We start from the raw sequence: 26,973 nt of genomic DNA on the forward strand, positions 1-26,973 counted from the left end.
CAGCATTTTCACTCTCATGGTGGACTTTCTCCTTATGGTGAGAGTTTTAGATCAGTATCAGGCCTGCTGCTAGTTCTTTCTTCTCTATTCTGCACAATTTTTCAGGAACGGCCCTTATAATCCACAAGGGCCTACAATAGGAGGATGAGAGAGAACTCACTGGGATTCCATGTTCATTTTTGTAGTTGCAGGTATTTTCAAGTTTGGACAGTATTTGTCTTCTTGTTACGCTGAGAACATAAGTTTTAGTTCTTCTTGTTGTCATTTTGTCTTGGGGGGAGGATATGTTGGGAAATTAAGAGTAAATCTTAATTACCATTACCATTACCTCAACTGTCCAGCAAATTAAAATGTTTAATAAGATTGCGCTACGACATAAAACACTCCTAATAATGGTCAGCTGTGAGAGCCCTAGTTTTCTATCCTTGTCATAATACATATCCCAAAACATGTTTAGTAATTCTCTAGTAAATTGTTGGTGTACACTATCATACCTGAAAGGACCTAGGAAGACTGAGTATCTCAGAATCACAGACGACTTACATGTATTGGAAGGTCTGTCCAAAAAGACGGGCCCCTCCCCCTACCAGGGGTTAACTAGCCGAAGGTGAAAACTGTGAGACAAGAAGGAAAGGCAGACTGCGAGGGGCAGTTACATAGTACATGGGTATCCAATAAGAGATCTTTGCTGAATAAGAAATGCGATGTGTGCTAATTACTCTCAAAGGCTATTATAAAAATGGATATGGGTTCATGGTTCTTTCTAGCCTTCCTTACTCTACCTCTCACGCCTCAGTTCCTCTGTGTTATATATTTCTTGTCTCTTATTCTGTTAATATTCCCATTAATATAATCTAATGGCATCTTTAATAGAAATTTCATTCTATGAATTTAAGAGCTGGTGGTCTCCACAGAGATATTTAGGAGGACCAAGTCAGAAAGCGTAAGGGCAAGAAGGCAGCTTTTCATAAATTTGGAGACTCTGGGTTCACCAACTTCTGCCAACAGTCTCTGTTTCTCTCAGTTAAAATTATCAAGAGTAAGAATCATGCAGAACTGGTTATTTTTTATTATTGGGAAGGTGGTATAATAACACATGCACAGAAAGGTGTTTAATAAATAGTTATAAATAAATGAATAGATATCAAAAATAATGAAAATGACCATGACATTTCATAATCTTGCTACTTGCCAATGAGAGAACATGCTGCTTTGACAAAGGTTTATTTAAAGGCTACTGCTCTGCATCAAATGATATGAAGTCCCTACTTCTTAGGCTCTAAGCTCCATGGAGAAAAGTGTCTTCTCTAGCTTCCTAAGGGACTTGATTTGCTAGAAATTTCAGGACCTTTTTAAAAGGCAGGTGTTATCTACAGATTACAAATATGTTTGGTCCCATGTGAACTGACCTAGCTAAAAGCATAACAACACATTTAAGAAAGAATCAGGGAGGGGCTGGCCCTGTGGCATCGTGGTTGAGTTCAGCATGCTCCACTTCAGCGGCCCAGGGTTTGCAGGTTCAGATCCCTGGCGTGGACCTACACCACTTATCAAAGCCATGCTGTGGTGGCAACTCACATACAAAAAATAGAGGAAGATTGGCAACAGGTGTTAGCTCAGGGCCAATCTTCCTCATCAAATAAAAGAAAGAAAGAATGAATCAGGGAAAAAAGAGTGGGAAAACCTGAAGTTTATTTTCAAAACACTAAATGATATTTTTTGAAGCAGACATTACAAATTAGCTCAACTGATTCTTCTCATTTGTCATATTATTATTTTAAAGTTCAGGCATACATTCTGATTAGCAAAAATTTGCTCCAAGAGGAACAAAATTAACTAATAAAAGTAAGGAAAAATGATTAAATTACAAGAAGTATTACAGAAAAATTAGCTCACTGTGATAATGGCTGGGTAAATCTGATGTGGATCCTAGGTCCATATTTTCCAAGAAAAAATTAGACTTTCTGCCCTGGAAGCTGCATAACTATACCCACTAGAACCAGACCCTACTGTACATCTTCCTGGAAACACAGAAATGATTAAGACACAATCCCCGACCTCAAGGAGCTGAAAGAGAAGGGCCACATGAGAATATGCATAAAAGAAAGAAAAGAAAGTGGTATATGGAGATGCTTCAATACCAGAGAATGTGTTGCCATCCTTACTGGAACATCAAGGAAGCAAACGCTTTATAAAACAAACAAACAAAAAGCCCTCTTGTAAATGAAAAAGAAAAATCACGATTCCTGGGAATCAAGAGATAAAAATCACATAAATTGGCTAAGAGAACACATTCTAAATATTCCCTAAGGAGACTGCGGGAGAGAGAACTGAACTGGACGCTGGTGCCTGGGCTCCCACCCCGGCCCTTTTCTGTCCTAGCAGGCAAGCCTGTAGATTCATTCCACGTCTCTGAACTGCAGTCTCCTCTAATGCTATTCTTATTCTATAGATCAAAACAGTAATCTTCTTTGCCTATAGTGGACGTGCTCTCTGCTCTTCTGATCTGATATTCCTAAAAATCTAAGGAAACAGAATTCATATCCTGAAGGATTTGTCATCTGTGGAAAAGGATTGAAAAACTTCCTTCTCTGAGGAAGAAAAAACGTGAAATCAGAATTGAGTCTCCCTATAAGGAAAAAGTAAGCTTTATCCAAAGGAAATGCATGAAGCAATTACACAGCCCTTCTGTCTTCCATGCACAGAGCAGCCCTATGACAGCTCAGACTCCAGCCCCAACGGCTGGGTTTGCACCTCACCTCTGCTCTTTCCTCTGAATGCCTTAGGCCAATTCCTGAAACGTGCTGCACTCTTTTCCCAAGTGCAGCAGGGCATCTCACATTAATGTGCAAGATTTACAAATACCTGGGCATCTGTGGTGTCATTAGCTGGACTTGGTTAGGCTAAAAGCAACGCACACGGTTCAGATTGACTTTCCTCTTCCCTGTTCTCATTTATGGATTTTCATTCATCTTTGATTTTCTGATACCCAAGAACCGAGGTATAGGTGTTCTCTCTAGCCTGTTCAGCATCTATCTCCACGTCTTTTAAAATGTAAATTCTACACGCATGACTGTGTAAATGTCAACGTTTGTGAAACATGCTTTAGATAATGACTTAAAGCCACAAAACATGGCTAGTACAAAAAATGGCAACATCCAGAGAGCGTACCAGTTGTTTATCCCCTAAAGGCAGCCAATCCACAGTGAGGACTCCATCTACCTCCCTCCCTCCCGCCCCACCTCCTTTCCTTTCCTCTTCTCTCTTTCTTTCTCCTTTCCCATCTTGTGCTAACTTCTTTGTTTCATTCTATAAAACTTCACTGTCCTTTCTAGTATTTGAAATACTAGTATTGTCTCCCTTGTAAGTGACTTAATAAAAGTACTTCAGTGTCTGAACATACACATAAGGGAGAATTTATCTTCAGTGCCTCTCTTCCCTGCAGAGAAGAAAAGCTGGCTAAGCCCTCCAGACAAAGGAAAGGAGTCACGACAATGTAAAGCTGACCAAAACGTAAATAGAAGTTACCACCACGGGATTCTTCTTCTTCATAAAGAGGGGCTTCTTTCCACCCAGTGCAAAGGGAAGCCAGCAGCACACTGGAGCTGACTTCCTGTTCCAATGACACTGCAGCTCTGCCAAGAGATTCCATATAGTTTTACGTACTTGCTTTATACATATATACACATATACTAAAGTTTAAATGCAAACTCTGAGACTTTCAGGGCTGGGCTGTGTCTGATAACTAATTTAAAAGAGAAAGATCCTTCACATGGTATTTGTGTTAGAAACACAATACATATTTTTCTCAAACAGGCCTATAGGAAGTCCAGCACAGATAAAGCCTCTGATGCTTTCTGAATGGCACTAGAAGGTAATTTCTGTGAAAGTGGTGACTTCGTTTTGTTGTCTGCTGGTGGCAGGAAGACTAAGACGGCTCCCAATGATCACCACCTTCTGGTATTCATGCCTACATTACACCTTCCCCTCATGTGTGGACTGGCCTAGTGACTAACCAATCACTATAACAAAGGTCACAGATGTCACTTCCATGATTAGACTGCATAAGACTGAGACTTTCTTCTTGCTGTCGGACTCTCTCTCTCTTGCTGGCTTTGAGGAAGCAAGTGGCCATGCTGTGCAGGCTCAGGTGCCAAGGAACTGGAGGCAGCCTGCAGCCAACGAGCAACAAGGAAGTGAAGCCCTCAGTGAACAACACTCCAGGGACTAAATTAAGACAATAACCACACAAGTGGGCTTAGAAGACCATCCTTCCCAGTCAATCTGTATGTGAAACCTCAGCACCAGCCAGAGCCTTGACTACGGCCTAGGAGAGATGCGGAGCAGGGGCCCCAGCTCAGCCATGCCCAGACTCCCCACCCACAGAAGCGGTAAGATAATCAGTGTGTTGTTTTAAGTCACTAAGTTGGTGGTTACTTATTACACAGCAATGAACAACTGCTGTCTCCTCAGTGCCTTGAACAGTGCCTGGCTTATAGTAGCTATGCCATAAACATGAATTGCATGAATCGATTAACGAAATTAATTCCCGTCACTGATACGGGGCGAGTTACTGAAGAAAGTCAGTAAGTTGTTCATCACAGTGCTGCTGTGTACAACACAACTAGGTGAATAAACTCTATTTTCTACAGCAAACATTCTAACAAATGCAATTTTATAAAACAAACATGTAGCAAGTAAATACAATTTCCCATAACAAACATGTTAAACAAGCTTTTCAGTAGTCATAATGGCCTCAAGGTTGACTCACATTCCCCAGGAGATAACAATACACTTTCTACAGTTAAAAACGAAATATTACTGGAGACCTTTTCACCCCTCTTAGCAAAGAGGCTGACCAGGACCTCGATTTCATGATGACAAGATTCAGAATACGCACGGCTCTAATATAAATCGTCCTCTCCCCTGACCTGGCGGATGCTCTTTATTCTTTATGCCTTTATGGTTCCTAATTGGAAAATACGCTTCAACCTTCTCACTCACATTCTCAAAAGCACTGAGGTCAACCTCTTCCCTTCTTCTCAAGGTTTCTCATTAAATACTCTTGTGATTTGTGGCCTGTGATTTGAACTTCAATTTTAACCAAGGATAAATAAATTTTTTTTAATTTCTCATTACAAGTTATGATAATTCCTATGAAAGCAAGAGGGCTGAGATAAATGGCGGTGGATGCAGCAGGATGGGTGGCTATTTAGCATGATGAAAAGTCCTTTCTGAAACTGAGACTTTCAAACGTGGAGCTAAAAGATAGTGTAGGGGAGGAGGACATTTCCTCTCCCCAAATGTGGGTTCGTCTGGCCGGAGAACGAATTAAATTCACATGAGACAGAATAGCAAGAGAAAAATAAACAAAGCTTTATGAGGAACCATGGCCCGGGGCCTTTCTTCCCAAAGGAAGAAAGGGCACCGAAGAAGTGGGGTGCACATAGTGGTTATATACCCCCAAACAGGGTGTTTCACATGTGATTGAAATGTCCCTTTTACAACAGTCATGAGGCTGCTCTGTCAGCACAGCGCTTGATGGAGGCAGATAGGTCTGCTGTCTCAGTGAGCACCACAGGGTGGCAGGTGTGTTGCCTCGGGCTGGGGGGTGGTCACAGATGAGCGCTGCAATCGGTTCCCAGCCTAAAGAAAGATGCTTAATCTTTAAGGAGATGCCAATGTTGGGAGGGGGAGGGAAGTCAGTTATAGGAGGTTACCAGAGAAGCACAATAAAATGCAGATTTTAAGTCCTTGCCTTTGGTATTGATTAAGAGTTTTTAGAGAGAAGGTCATCTCCTTTCTTCTTCCTGTTACAGAGAGGGAGGCACCTTTACAGATAGAGATTTACCTTACAAATGTAAATGTGTCCTAACGAAGGGCAAGTTCCATTCCTCCTTCCCTGTCCCAGTTTATCAAAAGCAATCAGCCTCAAATAATCCTGATGCTAAAGAGACATATCTTGGGGTGGCCAATTCCAGGTCCCCACAATAGGAAAGACCCCAAAATACAAAGGGCTGGGATGAGGATATGGACATGGAATAGCATTTCAAACAGAAGGAAGAGCACATTAAAAAGGCCCTGAGAAAAGCTCCTCAGCAGAGAGGTTAATATTAGAGTCAGCCGTATTGCGAATGTGAAAGACAACTCAACACAATGAATCACAAAATCTATTTTTCTCAAACATTCCTACGGGAAGTCCAGCATAGACAAGATATCCTGATGCTTTCTGAATGGTACATTGGCATTAGCATGTAAGCTTCATACAAGTAGCAGCTTTACTTTACAATTGCTTGTAAAATGTCTTCACATTCTTTTTAGTTGATAATTTTGACTCGATTTACTTTGAAAATTAATAGAAGTGATTTTGAATTTTTTTCACTTCTGGTTATTCGGTTGATTTTCCCCATAACTTGATGAGGTAAAAATGACCTCAGCTCCCAGGAGAGAAAACTAAGGTTCAGGCAGGTTCAGTAAACCTGCCCAAGGCCATGAAGCTAGTAAGTGAGGGAATCTGACCTGGTTGATCCCACCACGTTGCCATTCTAATGGTAAAACAGAGGTTAAATGGGGACAGGCAATTAACAAAAGAAGGTCACAGGATCTTATTTAGACGGCTGGCCTGGAGTTTGGAAAACCTCAATTCTGTCTAAAATATGCCAGGAGCGACACTGTCAGTCACTCTACCATCTCACTAAGGTTTATAAGCTCATCGATGGATCCAGCTGCCTCCAAACAACAAGAAAATGCTTCCTCATTCTTTGAGCAAATCCAACTTTGGGTTTGTGGCTAGAAGTCCTGCTTTACCACAGGCTAAAGACTGGGCAACTAAACACAAGACGGTATCAGGGAAAGGGGGAAGTAGTCAAGTTCTGAGGACAATATACCTGGGACAAAATGGATCAATAAAATAAGGTCAGCATTATCTACCCTCCAGGTTACTGTGAGGCTAGAGATCCTGTGTCTAGCACCTACCACGAAGGAGTAGCTTAGCTAAATGGAGGTAAATATAATAATTAGAAAGTGATATGGGATACCCAGCAATCTCTCAGACCTGAATAAAAGAACTTATTCAAGGATGTAAGATCAGTCCTCTGAGCAAAGGATTTGTCTCCTATTAAAATGCTAATGCGCTGGGAAAACCTAACTCCTTCAGCTTTTATCTGCAAATCTACAGGGTGAAACCCAGGCTAGAAGGAGAGGAAAGCAGAGGGGATGGGGGTGGGGGCAAGTTCGCAGGCCCTGGGGATTCATAAGGGAGGACAGTCTTGGGAGGAGAGGATGCTGATAACAGAACACACTCACTCCATCCCTGCTTCAATCTGCCAGGAGTTAGAGTGCACACCACCTGCAGCCAAAGGAGAGGGAAGAGGAAGGAGGGATTTTCATCACAGGATGGTTCTAATCCGGCACATTTTTATAAGCCCCATCTTTTAAAGGAATTGTTTAGTTCAAATATCCCATGGCTATTCACAACACAAAGCACAAATATCATGTCAATGATATTTCATTTTCTTGCCTCAATAACGTCTTTATTTTGAATAATAACTCTGAAAATTAAGGGCAACTATGCTATCTACAGTTTGCTCACAAGACCCATGCCTCCCTTCTCTTCCCAGTGGCATCGACTGTGAGTATTAATCAGTGGATTGCCTGTCTTTGAACTGGCAAAGTTGATTCATCAGTACTGAATACACACCACAACTTAGTAAGGCTATTGAAAATGGGGGAAAAGGGGATCTTAAAGGGTCTTTATTTGGTCAGGAAAACCAGTCTTTTCATCTATTTCCACTTCTGGTGTCTTTAGACTCAGATACACAAGGGCCTTGAATGGTTTTCCATTTGTCATCCATTCGAGGTACCATTCCCTCCTGACAGAGGAAGGAAATGCTTTCTCTGCACTGGCACACATCCCACAGTGTTGCAGCACAAAACCAGGGCTAGCCGAAAGTCTCAGTTCGGTTGCATTAAATACCTTCCCTGGAAAGCTGCTGGGAAATCATGAAAGCATTGCTTTCGGTAAAATAACAATAAAAGAAAGAAGTTACTTGGCAGGATTCTGACTGGATTTCACACTTTAAAACGACTCTTCCGTGCAAGAATAATATCTAAATCGTCGCTGGGATTAAGCAGTAGCAAGGTCGGATTTGACTGAATATAAGAAATAGTCTACTGTTGGCAGAGGAACTACTGTGCCAAAGACATAGACAGTCCGGGTGGAGAAGTGTTAGAGCAGTCTGAGTTTGCGATTGCCGGGGGGCAGACAGGGGAGGGAAGTCTACATGTTTCCTGCCTCATGTGTCCACATGAAGGGAGTTCTGCTAACATGCATGAAGACTGTTCTTCATTGTCGCAGAAACTGGGTTACAAGAGTGAGAGTGGTTGGTATTTGCTGCCAAGGGGCCAGGGGTGCTAACCACTCTGCAGTGTCTCTCATGATCAAGAATTTTCCCAGCACAAATGCGATTTGTGTCCCATTGAGAAATACTGTGCCCCAGTAACAATTTTGGCCTCTCTCCCCAACCCCTCTCTCTCCCCACGGGGTTCTCTGATTCACGCCTTTGGGAGAAGGACAGGAGCCTGCCAACCCCAGCCCCTTCCCTGCTTGCTTCCTGGTCGGTCTGCCTAAAGAGGAAGTGTTTTCTGGGGTGCTCACCTGAAGTGGTAGGCTTGCAAGGCTTTTTTTTTTTAGGAAGATTAGCCCTAAGCTAACTGCCTCCTCTTTTTTGCTGAGGAAGACTGGCCCTGAGCTCACATCCGTGCCCATCTTCCTCCACTTTTTTATATGTGGGACACCTACCACAGCATAGCTTGCCAAGCGGTGCCATGTCCGCACCCAGGATCCGAACTGGTGAACCCTGGACAGCCAAAGTGGAACCTGCGCACTTAACTGCTGTGCCACCAGGCCAGCCCCTTGCAGGGATTTTTTGCTTTTGGGTAGGGGGCAAGTTCAATTTACGAATGCAGAATTAGGAAGTCTATTGTGCTACACAGCAAAACCCATGCTCTTTGATCAGCTTTTTCAGTAATTGTGATGAAGAAGGCTATGACAGTTCCTCTAAAACCCCTTTGGTGTGAGTGCATGCATGTGTATTATATCCTACAGGACTTGGCTGATCCAACTGGCAGTTTTAAAACATTGTCCTTACATTCCTTGACACTCCGCCCATAAAGAGGTGGGGTCTATAGCCTCTCCCCTTGAACCTGGGCAGGCTTGTAACTGCTTTGACAAACAGAGCATGACACAGGTGATGTCAATTGATTTCCACAGGTGAGTCACAAAAAGTAATGCAGCTTCTGCTTTGTCTGCTGGCAAAGTCCCACTTGGAATCTCCATGAAAGAAGTCCACAGTGTGGAGAATCCATGCAGGAGGAAGCCAAGCCACATGGAGAGGCCACATGTAGGCTCCCCATGGATAGTCCTAGTCTTCAAGTTATCTCCATTTTATGAGTCAGGGCTCTCCAGAGAAACAGACCCCACAGGATGTGTATATATGTAGAAAGTAATTTATTTTAAGGAATGGGCTCACGCAATTCTGGAGGCTGCCAAGTCCAAAATCTGCAGGATAGGCAGGCAGGTTTGAGACCCAGGGAAGATCCAGTGTTGCAGTTCAAGTCCAAAAGCTGTCTGCTGGCTGAATTCTTTCTCGCTTAGGAAAGATCAGTCTTTATTCTAGCAAGCCTTCAACTGGTTGGATGAGGCCCACCCACATTCTAGAGGGCAATCTGCTTTACACAAAGTCACTGATTTAAACGTTAATCTCATCCAATGTTTGACCAAATATCTAGGCACATGGCCCACCCAAAGTGACACAAAAAATCAACCATTGCACCAGCCTAGAGGCCAGCTCAGGTGAATGAAGACTTCTTGGATCCCCCAGACCAGGCTGGCCATCCGCTGAGTGCCAATAAGTAACCTCAGTCAATGCCACAAGGAGAAAAGAATCGCCCAGCCAAGCCCTCCCTGGTTTCTTAACCCACAGAGTCTAGGAGCATTATAAAATAGTTCTTGTAAGTCACCACGTTTAGAGGTAGGTTGTCATGCTCTAATAATGACTAGAACACTAGTTTTAACTCACATTGCTCCCGACTCTCCTAAGAAGCATCTGCTACACTGCCCATCTCCAACACACCGAATCCTTCTAGCCTCGGGGCCTTTCTACCCGCCATGCTTTCTGCCTATAATATTCTTCCTCCACTCTTTGCTGAGCTGGCTCCTTTCATCCTTCCTGCCCCAGAACAAATACTACTTCCTCAGAGAGGCCTTCCCTGACCACATGCCCTAAATTGGCCTCCTTCCCTCTCTGTGTCTCTATTTTTTTTTTTTCATTCTGTTCATTTTCTTCAAAACATTTATCTCAACGTGAAATTATCTTGCTGTGTTTTTTGGCTATCGTCTTCCCCCAGTTAAAACACTAGCTCCGTAAAGATGGGTCTTTATCCAGCTCATTTACTGCTCGCATGGTGATTAGCACAGCACATGTGTTCAATAAAAATATTTGTTGACTGAAAAGTAATGAATGTCTATGTCGTATGTAGGTGACTGACTTCAGGATTCCGTCCATAGGCCTCAACTTACTAACTCTCTTACCACAGAATTTAATGAAGGAAGATTAATACTCCCGTGTGATACAAAGGCTGTTTTTCTCTGACTTTTCTTCTGCTCTTTTTTTTCCTCCTCTAATGAGATGCGCAACCACTGGGAAACAAAAAACATAGCATCCTTTCACAATACCTCAGAGACAAAAAACACTGCTTTTTTATACTTGATTATCTAGATGGCTTATTTATATATTTTCAAAACACTTTCAGATTAATTAAAAGATAACTCTAAATTGAGAAAAGGAAGAAATGATCTCTCTTCTCTCCTGGAGGTCCACTCTACCCTTAGCATTTGGTGATTCAGTCTCTGCTCTTAATTTCTTTCTCTTCCAGCCCCCTAGCCCAGGGCTCACAAGGAGCTTGGAGAAAAGGGTGAAGAAGAAGCAGGCCCATCCTCCTCTCATTTTTTGTTTCCCCTCCATTTTCCAGTTCTTTCATACACTTGAGGTATGGAAACAATAGATTTTTCTTCCCATCACCTGAACTCAAGTCCTTACCCACAGGCCCTTCCTACCTGCAGGCACCCTCCAAGCCCAGCAGACACCCATCTCCATCTACAGACCTACTAATTCCCTTATATTCCGACCCTCCCTTATAGTAATCCTATCTTTTATTTTTGTATTTTGCTTCTTTGACATCTGGGGCCTTGCAGACCCTGGAGAGACTGCCCTTCCAGGGTGAGCCAATTCCTAGAGACAGCAACTAACTCGCCTGCAGCACATTTTTCAGATATAAACCAAACCATCCAAAGCCCACACCCCAACCACCTGCTTCACTGGGCTCTCACACTCCAGGCCACTATCCACCAGCCCTAATCAGGTACCAAACAACTAGGGACCGCCCCTACACCCCGGAGCCCGCTGAAATGATCCAAACTAGCCAATCTAGGCCTGCTCACTCTGCCTCACCCGTTCCTTCCCACAGAAACCACAGCGAAGGCCCTTGTCCACAGTTCCCCCCTCCCTCTGCCTCCTGACCACCCCAGGTGCTTCTCCCTGTGGCTCCCCACGGTGGGGTGTGTGTCTCCTCTTGGGAACTGAGTAACAAACTATCTTTTCAGTCGCAATTGTCTCCTGATCTGTTGACCTTACTATACCTCCAATTTTCTGGTACTACACTATCTTTTAAAGGATCCCTCTAGACTGCAAGTAAAGCCAGCATCTTAATCATTTGGGGACAACTCGGATTCTGCACTTTTGGTGTTCAGTACTTTAAGTTTTATTTTACCAAGATTTAAAAATTTTTGAGTTAAATCACTGATTCACTCAAGAAACATTTATTGATGCCTTGTGTGTAGTAGGTATTGTGGAAGGCTCTGGGGAGAGGAGGAGGGGTTCACCACGCTCGCAGGCAGGCTCCTGGTAGGATAGGGACTCAAAAAATATTTAAGAACAGAAGGAATGATTGAATGTCTTCGCGGAGTTCACAAGCTAGAGCACATTAGTTGCTGGATCCCTGGTGTGTTCCCTTCATAAAATAATTGTCAATTTTGGGAGCTTTAAAATAGAACAAACAGATTTGTCTTGTTCTGTTCCGTTCGTTACATGACAAGCTATTCAGATTGGGAATCTAAAAAGTTATTCAATTTTTCCAAGTTATTACCAGATTTAATTGAGTTTTCTTTGGAATATCTTCACAAAAATACAGCCTAGCTATCCCTCAGAACAGCCTGAGGAAACTGTTGTTTTGGGAACAGAACATAAATATATTATTAATAATAATAGTGAACATCACCAAAGCAATCCTGAGAAAAAGAACAAAACTGGAGGCATCATACTCCCTGATCTCAAAATATACTACAAGCTATAGTAATCAAATAGCATGGCACCGGAAGAAAAAGACACACAGATCAATGGAACAGAACTGAGAGCCCAGAAATAAACCAACACATCTTTGGACAGCTAATTTTTGACAAAGGAGCCAAGAACATACAATGGAGAAAGGAAAGTCTCTTCAATAAATGGTGCTGGGAAAACTGGACAGCCACATGCAAAAGAATGAAAGTAGACCACTATCTTATACCACACACAAAAACTAACTCAAAATGGATTAAAGATATGAATGTAAGACCTGAAACCATAAAACTTCTGAAGAAAACATAGGCAGTAGGCTCTTTGATCTTAGTCTTTGCAATATCTTTTTGGAAATGTCTCCTCAGGCAAGAGAAACAGAAGAAAAAATAAAAAATGGGACTACATCAGACTAAAAAGCTCCTGCACAGCCAAGGAAACCATCAACAAAATGAAATGACAACTCACCAACTGGGAGAAGATACTTGCAAATCATATACCTGATAAGGAGTTAATATCCAAAATATATAAAGAACTCATACAACTCAACAACAAAAAAACAAACGACCTGATTATAAAATAGGCAGAGGATCTCAACAGACATTTTTCCAAAGAAGATACACAGATGGCCTACAGGTGCATAAAAAGATGTTAAACATCACTAATTATTAGGGAAATGCAAATCAAAACTATAATGAGGTATCACCTCACTCCAGTCAGAATGGCTATAATTACCAAGAGAAGAAATAACAAGTGTTGGAGAGGATGTGGAGAAAAGGGAACCTCACACTGCTGGTGGGAATGTAAATTGGTGCAGTCACTTTGGAAAACAGCATGGAGATTCCTCAGAAAATTAAGAATAGAACTAGCATATGACCCAGCTATTCCACTGCTGGATATTTACCCAAAGAACACAAAAAAAGGAATGAGTAAAGATATATGCACCCCTATGTGCATTGCAGCATTATTCACAATGGCTGACACTTGGAAACAACCTAAGTGCTCACTGACGGATGAATGGATAAAGAAGATGTGGTGTGTGTATGTATATATATATACATATATATATATGTATATATATATACACAACCGAATACTATTCAGCCATAAGAAAATATGAAATCGTGCCACTTGCAACAACATGGACGGACCTTGAGGGTATTATGCTGAACAGAATAAGTCAGAGAAAGCCAAATACCATATGATTTTAATCACATGTGGAAGATAAAACAACAAACAAACACATAGACGCAGAGAATAGATTGGTGGTTACCAGAGGGGAAGGGGGGTGGGAAAAGGGCAAAAGGGGTAAAGAAGGACATTCATACAGTGATGGATGGAAACTAGACTTTTGGTGGTAAAAACGATGTAGTCTATACAGAAGTCGAAATACAATGATGTACCCCTAAATTTATATGTTATAAATCAATATTACCTCAATAAAATAATAATAATAACAATGGTGAACACTTATTGAACACTTAATATATGCCAGACTTTGTACCAAGCAAGGTGTATGCATTATTTTATCTAATAACAAAGCATGTGTATTATCATCCTTACTTTTCAGATGGAGAGACTGAAACTTGAAAAGGGTGAATAATTTGCTAAAATGTAGCTCAGCTAATAAAAGACAGCACCAGGATTTGAATCCAGGTAGTTACTTCAGAGTTACTCCAGAGTCTACTTGTTTAACAACTAATTCTAGATACGAGCTAAGACACTGTATACTTTCCTAAAGATACATTGCTTAGACCCAGTCTTAAAGTCCATCAAATAATCTGGGCCAATCTTCATCCCAGGAGAAATCCTACCCATTTAAAATCCTGCTACTAAACCTACAATATTTGAGTACACCAGAATCTTTCTTCTTATTCATAGTTCATTAGAATTTGTTTCTAAGCTTGCTCTGCCTGACCACCATCCACAGGGGTCTAGTTGGTCCTATAGTAAAATGAGGTACTTTCTTAAAAGCACCAGAAAAGTTTCTCTCCAAAAACATTCCATAAAGAGTGGTAAGCTTTAATAACTGCTTTCATTTGCAGCATGCATTTTAGGACTCAAGCTGTTATAAGAGTGAGTTCTCTGCCTCCTTGTTAGTGACTCTTTCTGAAGGAATTTAGTTAAAATCTCGTAAAATGACTGCCTGCCTTGGCTTTAATTAATCTTTCCATTTCCATTAGTCTAGTCTAACACATACCACAGAGGTCATCTCTAGACTCAATTTACTGCATTCAGGAAAAGCTTATTCCTCTGAGTAAGATAATTATGTCCTCATAGGCCAGGCATCGGGTGACACGTTACAGAGTTTACCACTTTAGTCACCATAAACCTCAGATATTTCTTCTGAGAAATACACTTGCGCGAAAGAAATTCACAGGACATCAGGTAAATCTCAGATCTGCTCTTTTGTTTCTCTCTGTGTATGGCTACAGAGTAAACAAAATTACCGTAACAGGCAGACTGAACTCTTTTCTGGCGCCTTGAGTTTCCAAATTCCCAGGAGAAACCCTGAAAGCTACTCTCTTTTCCCCCTTGCATCCAAAGGAGAAATCCAGGAGTTGCTGAGTAAGGCTTCTGATCCTTTGCCAAGCCGCCAGCTTCCTGAGCCGCTAGTCGGGCGGTATTTAATACTTCTTTCTCAAAGACCCGCCCATCCCCAACCCAGCCTAGAGTAAAGCGAGAAGACACAGCCGAAGGCTCTCATTCATTCCACAGCAAGCATTTATCGAGTGCCTACTCCGTGCCTGAGTCGGTTCCGAGGCCTCGGAGAAACCTCAGTGAACTTGTATTCTGCTTATGACTGAGCAGCCGCGGGACAGTACTTGCCAGTGATTTCAAATTCCCGCCGGAAACAAACCAAGGCGCGGAGCACGTTAAACTCAGAATCTTAGACGTCAGGGTCGGAAAAAAAACCCAGAGTCCTTGGAGCCTTGCAGCTACCTGGGGCTCTGTCCCCTACATTTACCAAAAGAGAGTATTTAATTTGAGCTGCGGGGAGGAGGTGTGCCCTCCTCATATTCATATGCAAAGTTTTGAGCGCGAGCATGCGCATTTTCTGGGGCCAGCCACTATAAGTTTCCTCCAAGTTTCAAGAAGGTCCGGGATCCCAAAACAATTAGAAGCCTTCCCTCAACACATCCACAGCTGGAAGAACCCAGGGGACTGCACTTGCAGTTTTGGGTAAAGGTCACTTTTTGAACCCAAAACTAATGCCTAGTAGACGTCACCTTGGCCGCGACAGCCGCTCAGCCGGTGCACACCCCGCCCAGTCCTTCCCATGCTTCAGAGCTGCGCGCACCAGCCAGCTTCGGGGTGGCTGCGAGGGGACCCACTGCCTTGGAAAGGGAGCGGGAAACACGCAGGTCTGGTGGGAAGGCGGCCTCGGTTCCCCGCAAGGAAATCACGCGCCTCTCCTCCGGACCTCCCTTGGGACGTCTCTAAGTTCTGGCCCAGACTGGTTCTCAGGGCCCGTCTGCCTGTGGCTGCAAAGTTCTCTGAGAGCAATAAACACACAGTTGCATCCGTTGGGCCTTTTCGGGACGAGAGGGGTAGCCCCGCAGGTCCCTTCAGCGAGCGGCTGGGGAGCACACCTGCTCAGTTTACGGAGAGTGCGCAACCCGCACTTCCACACGCGCGTGGGGGGCACACACCGCACCCAGGACACGCGCGCCGGGCGCACGGCCCGCACTTATTCACATGCACTTCACAGGCAGCCGCACCTTTCCACACGCGCGCCGGCCCACACACCCGCGCCCGCGCGCACAAGGGCCGCGACTTCCGAGCTAAACTCGCGTGTGGGTCGCGCCCAGTACTTCACCGTCTGTCACCGTCGCGTCCGCCTCCTCCCCCGCCGGGTGCACCTCTAGCCGCAGAGATTGAGGGTGGGGGGCCGAGAGGGGCGCAGTCCCGCAGAGCTGCTCCTCGGTCACGAAGCGCAGTTGCACGCGGCACTGCAGGGGCGCGGGGACCCGGGCCGGAGCGGGGGCCGCAGCCATGGTGCGAGCGCCTGTGCCCAGAGCCCTAGTAGCGCCTCCTCCGCCGCGCGGCCGGCGCTCCAAGAGCCTGCCAGGGGAAGGGGAGGGACTTGGAAGTGCTAGACACCTTCCTCACCTCCGCTGCAAGTTGAGTCCTCGACCTGTGGGACGCCCGCTGGCTCCTGCCGGCACCTGCCGGCCTCTGCATCTCTGCCACCGCCCCCTCCCCGCAGCGCGCTGGACCGCCGCGCCCCCCAGCCGACAGAAGCGCGCGGTAAGCGCCCGGATGGGCCAGCCGCCCGCGGGACGATAGCTCTGAACACAAGTTTGGAGAGCGCGCGAGGCACCTGGAGGCCTTGGGGTTTGGAAGCAGAAGGGTGACACCTGCTGTTCGTTGGGACTGCTCTGCGGGCGTGGGCGCAGGGTGGAAACGACCCTGGCCCGGGCTCTCTGCTTCGTGGCACTCGCTCTCGGGGCAGTTCTGGGGCTACTGGCGCCCACGTGTGAGCAGCCGTCGCAAGTACCGAGCTCCTTCCTCCCTGTCAGGGTCCCCACAGCAGCAGCGAGGTGGTGCGGATGCCCGGAGATTTGTGCAACTGGCTAGGCCTGAATGACCACTTTCATCCCTCATCACTTAACCCGGAATTGAAAACTAGCTCCTGGACTGTGAACTGTTTCCCTAGACGTGGGCTGGAAGGGCCAGGGAGTCCTTTTTTTATTATTGCTATTATTTTACCAGGGTCATTTTGGCTTACAACGTTGTGTAAGTTTCAGGTGTACATCACTGTATTTCAGTTTCTGTATAGTCTGCATCGTGTTCACCACCAACAGTCCAGGTTTTATCATCACCACATATATGTGCCCCTTTACCCCTTTCACCCTCTTCTGGACCCCCTTCCCCTCTGGTAACCACTAATCTCTTCTCCTTATCTATGCGTTTGTTTACCTTCCATATATGAGTGAAATCATGCAGTATTTGGCTTCCTCTGTCTGACTTATTTTGCTCAGCGTAATACCCTCAAAGTCCATCCATGTTGTCACAAGTGGCATAATTTTGTCTTTTTTAGGCTGAGTAGTATTCCACTGTGTGTATATACACCGCATCTTCTCTATCCATTTGTCCATTGGTGGGCACTTCAATAAAATGGGTATAGAAGGAAATCACCTCAACATAATAAAGGCCACATATGACAAACCCACAGCCAACATCATACTCAATGGTGAAAAACTGAAAGCTATTCCTCTGAGAACAAGGAACAAGACAAAGATGCCCACCTTTGTTCAACATAGTACCAGAAGTTTTAGCCAGAGCAATTAGGCAAGAAAAAGAAATAAAAGGGATCCAAATATGAAGGAAGTAAAACTGTCACTATTTGTGGGTGACATGATTCTATATATAGAAAACCCTAAAGAATCCGCCAGGGTCTCTTGTTCCCAAGTTGACACCTCACTCCAGAAACTACCTAACCTAGTCAGGTGGCTCCAGCATCAAAAGATGGAAACTCTAAACCCTGGGGAGCCAAATCACACCTTCTTAGTCTCCTGTGCCGAGAAATTGGTCTTCTGCTGCAGGGAGTTAAGAAAAGGAAGCAGTCCTTCTTTTGACGAGAGTTGCCCACAGTCATAGATTCCTGTGCCATCTAAGGACCTTTTCTTAAAATTCTGAGCCAACTTTTGAGCGTCCTTGGTCTGTGGCTTCCTGACAGAATGGATTGAGGAGAGGAAGCAAGGACTGTAAATTCATTCCCATTCCATCAGGAGAATGTCCTTATTAACTAAGCAGGCTGACTTTATAAATATGAGCTTCTCTGGAAGCCCCAGGGTCTATAACTTCAGAGTTTCTGGCTGGGACTCTTAAACCCACCCAGGCTTTATGAAGTCCCTGGTCTCATTTATCTCCCCCCTCTCACCCCACCTTCCAGGGCTCCTGAAGTGGCCTCTGGATCCTCCCCTTATTCCCTCCCAAGCCTTTCCCTCCCCCTCCTCTTGCTCTTGTCTCTCTAGTATCTAAGGACCCTGCCATTCCTTCCTTTTATCTCATTCTCACTTCCTATTGCCTCATGGCTTTGATTTGTGACCTGGAAGCCCCTAGGAATCAGAGAGTCTTTAAAGAGTTAGCACTGTGGAGAGGGTTTCAGGTGTGAAGGCCACAGAACACCTGCATCCTGCCCCCAACCACCCTGACCTCCTCACTGTGTCATTCTGCCTCTCCTGCTCCCAGCCTCCTCGAAGCATGTCTTGCCTTCTCCATTCCTTTCTTCCTTCCCAAGCCCTGCCTCAATGGCACTAAATACTATCATGGTACCCAAGACCCTCCAAAGTAGCAATTGGGCCTCTTTATCCTTCTGTCAAAAAGGTTGTTCATCCTTCACATGCCGTCAGCTGTTAACTTGGAAAGTAAATCAGCGTAGAGGGGAGAAGGGGACCGATTTATACTAAAATGTGAATGATGGTTGAAAATAATTCATATGGCACTTCAAAAAGGGCAAGATCTTGACCTTAGTAGAATTCCCAACATACTCTCAAGAAACCTGGAGTTCTGTTACTTGGAACAAGCAAATAAAAAGGTTATAACAGTTTTTCCTCACATTAATGCAGGGGGAAGAAACCCAACTTAGGCTAATTTGAGCAAAAAAGTCAAAATATTATGATTCACTACAAAGCTGGGAAGTCTGAGCTTTGGTCATGACTAGATTTAGGAACTCAATTAAGGTTGACCAGATGGTCTTGCCTCCTCCTTACAGACAGGCCTTAGTCACATGCTGGAAGCAGTCACTGATTTACAGCCTTTCCACAAAGGCAAGGCTCCTTCTCCTCGAACTCCAAATCAGCTTGGGTCATTTTAAAATGACTGGCTTGCTGTGATGGGTCTACCCAACTTGTGGCTTAGACCAGGGAGACTGGAAGCTGACTAAATTCACATCATCCAAATGAGGGATGAGCAGATCACCAAAGGAAGGAGACAGCTGGGATGGCAAAGCAAGAAGTACTCATGACATCTGACACAGAGTGCTTGCTACATGCCTGGCCCTGTTCTAAGCACGTTACTTACATGAATTCATTTACTCCTCCCCACTGTCCTGGGAGAAGCATACTGTTGTAACCCTTGTTTTGACTGATGAGGAAACTAAGACACAAAGATTAACTAACTTGCCCAAAGTCACAGCTTAGAAGTAGTGTAAGTCCTCTGCAACAGTCAGACACAAAAGTAAGCCCATGAATAGCCCTTACTACCGCTTCTCAAAGTTAGCAGCTAGTAGAATAATTCCTTAGTATTCCAATGGATACAGCTCAAGACCTTTAAGAGTCCCCAGAATTGGGAGCACAGAAATATTTCATACTTTCCCACTGTCTTTTCATCCTCCCAACCTCACACAGAAGGTTAAGAATTCCTTAGACTTCCCCTCCCTCAAGTGTTTCACCTCCTAGTTTTATCTACACATGAGCAGTCTTTGCCCTGGTGCCAACACTAGCAGAAAGTTCCATGAATCATCTCTTCTTATTTACCAACTAAGTATAAGGTAGATTTGCTCACATCATCTATTTGAACCATCACTGAATTCTACTTTCTGTCTTGAGTTTATCTCAAACTTCTATTTTCTGTCTAACAGCCATCACCTTCTTCCACCTCTTCGTTTCTGTCATCAGTACTTTCTTTTCAGGGCCACCAGACTTTTCTAAAAATCAGTTCAGGAGAGTTCCTGAGAGGACAGACAAGCTCCAGCCCGCAGTGGGATATTCACTGAGAGCAGCTGGGCAGACTTACCTGCTGAATTCCAGTCTCTAGCCTGCCAGCCTCAGCATGTGCCAGGGGGAGGCTGTGTTCTGCCAGCTGAATGAATTGAATGGAGGTCAGAGGATCGGTCTTGGGAAACCAAAGCCGTGCTCCAGACTCTTTCCTCTTGCTCTCCTCTAGAAAGGACAAGTCCTCTCAGAAGTGAGGGGAGGTCCCCTGGCACATGGTTTCCCTGAGAGATCCCACCACTTCTACCTCCTGATGGACTCTGTTGTCAGTATAGCATCAAAAGCATTGACTTTTTTCGTGTGTATGATCTGTGTCCAAAGCTTTGAGAGATGCTTTCTACCCTCTCCCTTCTCCAAATGACACACAGAAAAGAACTTCTGGCCAACCTCATTGGCTGTAGCCTCTGGCAGCAAGCTCAGCTCAGCTTCAGCATCAGAAGGAACATTATCAGACCAGTGCTGAGCCGAGAAAGAGAAAGGAGCACCAAAACTGGTTGCATACCTGGGTGAGCATATGCCCCTTTGTCTATCTCCTGCCTTCCCCAAGGAGCAGCCTGATCTGTTAATGGATGGCGATTCAATAGCTGAAGTCTAGCCCAGGCTCTTCTACCCCTGAGGAGCTCTCCCTTGGCCTGTAGCGGATCTCACCTCCTGGTCCAGACCTTGCTTCACAGAGACTCAGACCAGAGAGCCCTCCTGCTCCCCCGCCTGATTTCACAGTGCATTATCCTCAGCAATGGCAGCCACGCTACTGATCATGGTGTTCTACAGAAAAAAAACCTGTGCCTCAGCCACATAACAAATTTCTACACATCAGGAAGCTTTTGGTGTCACTCACAAGTAATTAAAACAGAATATAATAATCTTCATGTGATCTAGCCCATCAAATAGAGTTGATTCTCATTATTTGCAGATTCTACATTTGTGAATTCACCTGCTTGTTAAAATTTATTCATAACCCTCAAATCAATACTAGCAGTGTTTTCAGGGTCATTGGCAGACACGTGTGGGTTGGTGAAAAGCTTGAATCACCCGATGTGCACATTCCCAGCTGAGGCTGAACAAGAGGACGCTCTGCCTTCTTGTTTCAGCTCTGATCTTGTAAACAAGTGTCTTTGTTGCAGTCTATTTAGTGCCACGTTTTTCTCATTTTTTGTGATTTGTTGGTGATTGCAACCCCAAGCGTAGTGCTGTCCGGTGTTCCTAAGTGCAAGACGGTCATGATGTGTCTTACAGAGGAAGTACATTGTTTAGATAAGCTTTGTTCAGGCATGAGTTATGGTGCTGGTGGCTGTGAGCTCAATGTTAATAAATCAATAATGTGTATTAAATAAGATGTCTTTAAACAGAAATGCATAAATTGTTTTATACATAAAACAAGGTTATACATTGATTGGCTGATGGAAATGTGACCAGAGGCTCTCAGGAACCTAACCCTGTATTTCTCCTAGAAGCCATGGTTCAGTATTTGCTAATTCAGCGTTAGCAGCAGCTTTATAGAACATAATTACAGAGAATAACAAGAACCAACTATATTTTACAAAATAATGCATTTTTGATGGTGCTTGGCAAAGAGAGGCCTGGAATTCTTAAATGGTGTCCTTACAAGATATCATTTCAAGGCTTAGGCCCCATAGGGCTTGGTGATGGGCCCACCTCCTATTCCTGCTGAGGTGAGAGGAGGCAGTTGGGGAGGAGCTAGATAGTGAGGGAGCATACTAGGCATAGTAACTAGACTCGAGTGACTAGAAGAACTAATTACTAGAGGAAATAAAATGCCCTGCCCTCACTGTGAGAGATGGGGAACATTACGGAGAAAGACACGAAGCCTGTTTTCTTCTTCCTTTGAAAAGAAACTATAGAGAGAGAGAGAGGGAGGGAGAGACAGGCAGAGAGAGAGAGAAAATGATCCAACAATTACTCTCTACACCACTGGTCTTCAAGCTGAGGTATGTGAAGCCTCGGCATGGAGCATTTTAAGGGAATGAATTTCCAGGTCTTCCACTTCCACGAGAACTTTTCCCTAAAATTGATCTTCTTGAGAAACACGCTAAGTGAAGATGCAGATTCCCCTGTCCCACTGGTCACCTTATTAAGGAAAGACAGCTTCTCCCTCATCGCAGTTCTACCACAGCTAATTATCATGGGGGATGAAAACATCTAGCGCACCCAACAAAGAGGTAATTCAAAATATTGCTCTAGGTATACGAAAAGGAGATGACTGCAATTATTTCAAAAACCAGATGATATCCATTTTTTTGTCTTTAACAAAATTGAGGGAAACCTAATTGAGTTGTCAACTAGAAGATCGTTAAACTTAATTTTTGATAATAGCTGTCTATGTCACTCTTGGCAACTCCCAGCAATCACAGGGGTCATGGAATAAGGGGTCCCGATGCTTAAGCTTCCTTAGCTTCATGGATAATCCTCATCTGTGATTATTTAAAAAGTATAACGGTAATTAAATCAAGAGTTTTTAAACAGAGACTTATGGTCATAGAAATGTTTTAAAGTTGCCTTTAAATTTATACATATTTTCACTGCAGAAATTATGATAAGGTTAGCTTAAAATATTTTAAGCAATAAAATATATTACAGTTAGGATACAATTCTATGAAGGAAGTATAATGGAAATAAGATTTGAAGAAGATAAAGAAAACATGTATAATTTCTGATGATAAAAGAGCCTGTCCTTGTTTTCTTTAATGGGTGATAGTGAATATCAAATAACTATATTCGTTTTCTTTTTTAAGATTTTATTTTTCCTTTTTCTCCCAAAGCCCCCCAGTACATAGTTGTGTATTTTTAGTTGTGGGTCCTTCTAGCTGTGGCATGTGGGATGCCGCCTCAGCATGGCTTGATGAGGATGCCATGTCTGCGCCCAGGATCCAAACCAGTGAAACCCTGGGCCGCCAAAGTGGAGCACGAACTTAACCACTCAGCCACGGGGCCAGCCCCAGATGTCACCTTTAAAACGTGTGTGAGTAACCTATGAATTTACAAAATTCTTTTAGGAGAAAGCAAATTTAAAAAAAGAGAAAAAGAATCCCCTAACGCTGCTGCAGACAATCAGAATAGAGAGGCAGGCCATATCTCCGGCTGATGGGGGATCTTGAATGAGGCTCCTTTGTCCACCCTACTCTTCCCTGTGGGACCTAGAGTTCCAGAGAAGACCTCCAGCAGTTCTGCTGAAGTTCTCGGGGCTTGAATAACTCGGATATGGGAAAAGGTACTTATGAGAGGAAGGGAAAGCATCCTAGGGTAAAGCCAAGCCCCTCACTGTCAGGTCTCCTAGAAGGGTGCATGGGGAGAGCCAAAGTTAGAAGTGGCAGGTGGTCGTGGTCTAGTCCTGCAGACAGGTGGACCCGAGACAGGGAAGCAAGATTAGCACCTGGGAACCTCATGAGAGGGGATTCCCTTGGCTCCCCACAGAAGTCTCACTTGCCATGCAAGTTTTTCCCATCTCTGGTTATAGTTTCCTTTAAATATCCCATTTCAGTGGTTCATTTTTCAGCTCTTCCTCTGCAGCCACCTGTGGTGGTGGGATGGGACACAGGACAAGAGAAAGAAATACAGCCTGCCTCGAATTTGTGCCTCTGCTGGCCCCACGGGGAGGAAGCAGCATTTTTTCTAGAAGACCTGCTCTTTACTATCAAGAAGTGAAAGGGACCCCCACGGGGTTGGGAGTGCAAGGATGGAGCAGATCACCTTGAGGGGTGTAAGAGGCTGGAGAGGAGGCAGATATGGGCTCCAATGCCAGTCCCACTCATTAGTAACTGAGGAACCCGGGCGAACTGCTCAGATGCTCTGAATCTATGGAAGCCTTTACAGAAACCCCACCATCACCCTATAAGCTTATTGTGAAAATTAAATGACAGTGTGTAGCAAGCACTCAATATGTATAGTGGCTATCCTTAGTATTATTACTCCTGGAAGAAGATATGGAAAAGTGAAAAGACAAAACCTTAAATAAACCATATTCCCTCACTCGAAGGAATTATTTTAGAAGAGTTATTTCTAACGTTTTTTTTTCTATTAGCAGGCTAATCTTGGCATTGTCAGCTTTTTTTATTGAAAGAGAAAAAAGTGTGAATACCCACAGGTATGAGAGATGTATATAGTATTGACTTGGTTTTCCCCTGATAAAAGAAAAAAACTTAGTTACACAGGCATATGAGTTTCAGCTTTTACTTATTTTTGTTTTCATTGTTCCGTCATTTATTTATGGCTTGTGATTTATATTGTACTCATGCCCAGAGGCACATTGGCATGTTTTGTAAACTACCAAATAAATAAACAGCAGCTATATTTCCAGATCCAGTTGTAAGAAGATAAAAGCAAACATAAAAAACAGATTGAGGAAAACAAGCTGGAAAATTGAGAAGACGGTGGAGGGTAGGAGCGACATTTTGAAAACCTAATGTCATATTAGTAATCTGCCAATCCACCTTTAAATCCAGGGTCAGACCCCCTGCAATAGTCAGTTACAAAGAAATTGCTTCGCTGATCATCAGCCTGAAGTTCTTTCCAGAGAGGTGGTGGGTTTGTATGAGATCTATGTATGATTTCTCACAAGGTTCTTCTCTTGATCTCCAAGCTGGGACTACAAGACAGACATAGTAAAGCTTACTGACCCACCTCGTCTTCTCTCAGTAACTCACCTTGCAAAGACTACACTTGATTATCTGATTTGTTAGAGAACCTAGTAAAAGAAGAAAATGGATGATACAGAAAAATGCATTGACATTCCACTAATGCACCCATTCCCTTTTAATTTCTCCATACATAAAAGAAAGTTGCTTCCCCAGTTAATCTTAATGCTTCCTTCCAGTTCTAATGTTCTATAGATGTAGAATAATAGCTGACATTGATTCATTGTTCTACATGCACTCTCATTTGTAAGTATCATGTGGCTACAGATTTACCTTTAGGCTGTTGTTAGTACTAGTTCACATTCTGAAGGGCAATGCTGGTCAAATTTTATCATGGATCACCTGGAGAGAGAGTTAAAATGAAGGTTGCTGGGCCCAGACCCCAGTGATTCTGATTTAACAGGTCTAGTGTGGTGCCCAAGAAATAATTCTGTTTCTAACAAGATCTCAAGTGATAACAATGCTGCTGTTACTGCCCAAGGTGGGGGTCGTCTGCCCACGGCAAGACATGCCAATAGTCAAGAGGCAAGGTGGTAGTGATGTGGGGACGGCAAGCCGAAGATTCGAAAGAAAGATTTCTTGGACTCTCAAGGTCTGGCAGTAGTGCTCTTTTATTTAGAGAATAGTGTGGAATGGCATGGGACAGGACCCATGGGCAGTAAACAGCTGCTGCTGCTGCCGCATGGGGACAGGACCCATGGGCAGTCAGAGCTGCTGCTGCTGCTGCTGCAATGTGTTGAGGGTTAGGGCTAAATTTATAAAGCATGGGTACGTGACTTATTTTTACTGGAAAAAGAAAAGATGGTGTAAAAAGTCATTAAATGGTTTCAGTGCAGATGGGGTCTGGTTACTGTTTGGTCGTATAACTTTAGATATGAATCTGGTCATATAGATGGGCATGTAGGTGAGGATGCCCTGGGCTTCTCTCCCTGGGACAGCTTTAATCCACAGCATAAAATCCATCGGATCATATAGATCTGCATGTAGGCCAGGTCACCTTGGGCTTCTTTACCTGGGGCAGCCTTGATCCACATCAGTAGGAGAGAAAGGGCCTTTTATTACAGCTTGCTAGCAAGGGGGAAGATGGCCAACTAATGTCTGAAAGAACCATCTTACAGAACAAAGACTACAGGCCAGTTATATACAGGGCTGATCTCCAGGTTGGGGAGGCATCAGGTCTCTGGGTGGGGACAGACACCAGGTCTCAGTTCCTGATAGTCTTTTGTTTTACTGGACTTGCAACAGAGATGGGAGCAAAGCCCTATATTCTGAGCTTTCAGTTGTCTTGGATGATGGCTGTCAGCATAGACTCTGCCCTGGGGTCATCACATTCCTAAGGAACTCAAAAGAAGAAAGTTATCAATTTATAGCGGCTGGGAGGGGCTGTAAAATCTATAGAGCATGTCAGGGTTAGTTAACCAGGGGTCATTCAAAGTTACAATATGGTTTCTTTTCTACAATATGGCTTCCCTTATGTCAACCTTGTGTTGAGCCAGTATCACTGCTGGTCTGCCGCCTGTGGACCACACTTAAAGCAGCTCTGTTTTAATCTTGGGAGGAGCTGCATCCAGTCAAGCTGCCTGTAAAACCTGCAGCAGCTAATCCAGGAAGCTGAGGAATTGCACAGATAATGGAGGATGACTGTATCATTCAATTAGAAGTGTGTAGTATTTGCCAGTAGTTGGTTTTGCCACAGATATTTTGAACTATTTCGATATCATTTCAAAGCTGTAATAATAGCTTGTTTATCTTTTCAGGGACATGTTGACACAAAATTGCCAGAAGAGGCAAATGAAGGAGAGTAGAATTATCTCAAAGAGCCCTAACTCCACACTTGCAAACCAATCAGCACTTCCCTTTCCTTCCTATTTACCGCTCCACGAGCATCTGAGGTATAGCACAAAGAGCATTTTAACCTCTTCCAAGGTCCTCATCTGCAAAGTGAGGATGGTAACTCCTATATCAAAGCTTGATGTGTAGATTAAATGACTAATGCATATGAAAGCAACAACACTGCCCAAGGAAACCACCCCGGAACTCCCCATTCTCCCAGGGCAGCTCACTCTTTTCCTTCAGAGTGCTCATCACAGATTATAACTACATATATAGGGCAGGTGTGTGTCTGTGTGTGCGTGTGATTTAATTAACGTCTCTCTCCCCCACACTACTGCAAACCCCATGAGCATCTGTTTTGCTCACTGTTGAATC

The 26,973-nt window shown here is 44.0% G+C and overlaps 1 protein-coding gene across 8 annotated transcripts in view; it reads right to left on the bottom strand.

The window, feature by feature from the left end:
- LOC124240600 (histone-arginine methyltransferase CARM1-like) overlaps positions 1 to 16,562 on the bottom strand; it is a 249,880-nt gene extending 233,318 nt beyond the window's left edge. For all 8 annotated transcript variants that reach the window (XR_006888951.1, XM_046663693.1, XM_046663692.1 and 5 more), the window contains exon 1: positions 16,213 to 16,562. Coding sequence is in view for 7 of the 8 variants with exons in the window: in XM_046663693.1 (XP_046519649.1) it covers positions 16,213 to 16,390 (178 nt within the window). In the remaining variant the exon portion in view is untranslated. The remainder of the gene's footprint in view (positions 1 to 16,212) is intronic.
- Positions 16,563 to 26,973: the final 10,411 nt, after the last annotated feature.

This window comes from Equus quagga, chromosome 6 (assembly GCF_021613505.1).
Source record: "Equus quagga isolate Etosha38 chromosome 6, UCLA_HA_Equagga_1.0, whole genome shotgun sequence".
NCBI lineage: Eukaryota > Metazoa > Chordata > Mammalia > Perissodactyla > Equidae > Equus > Equus quagga.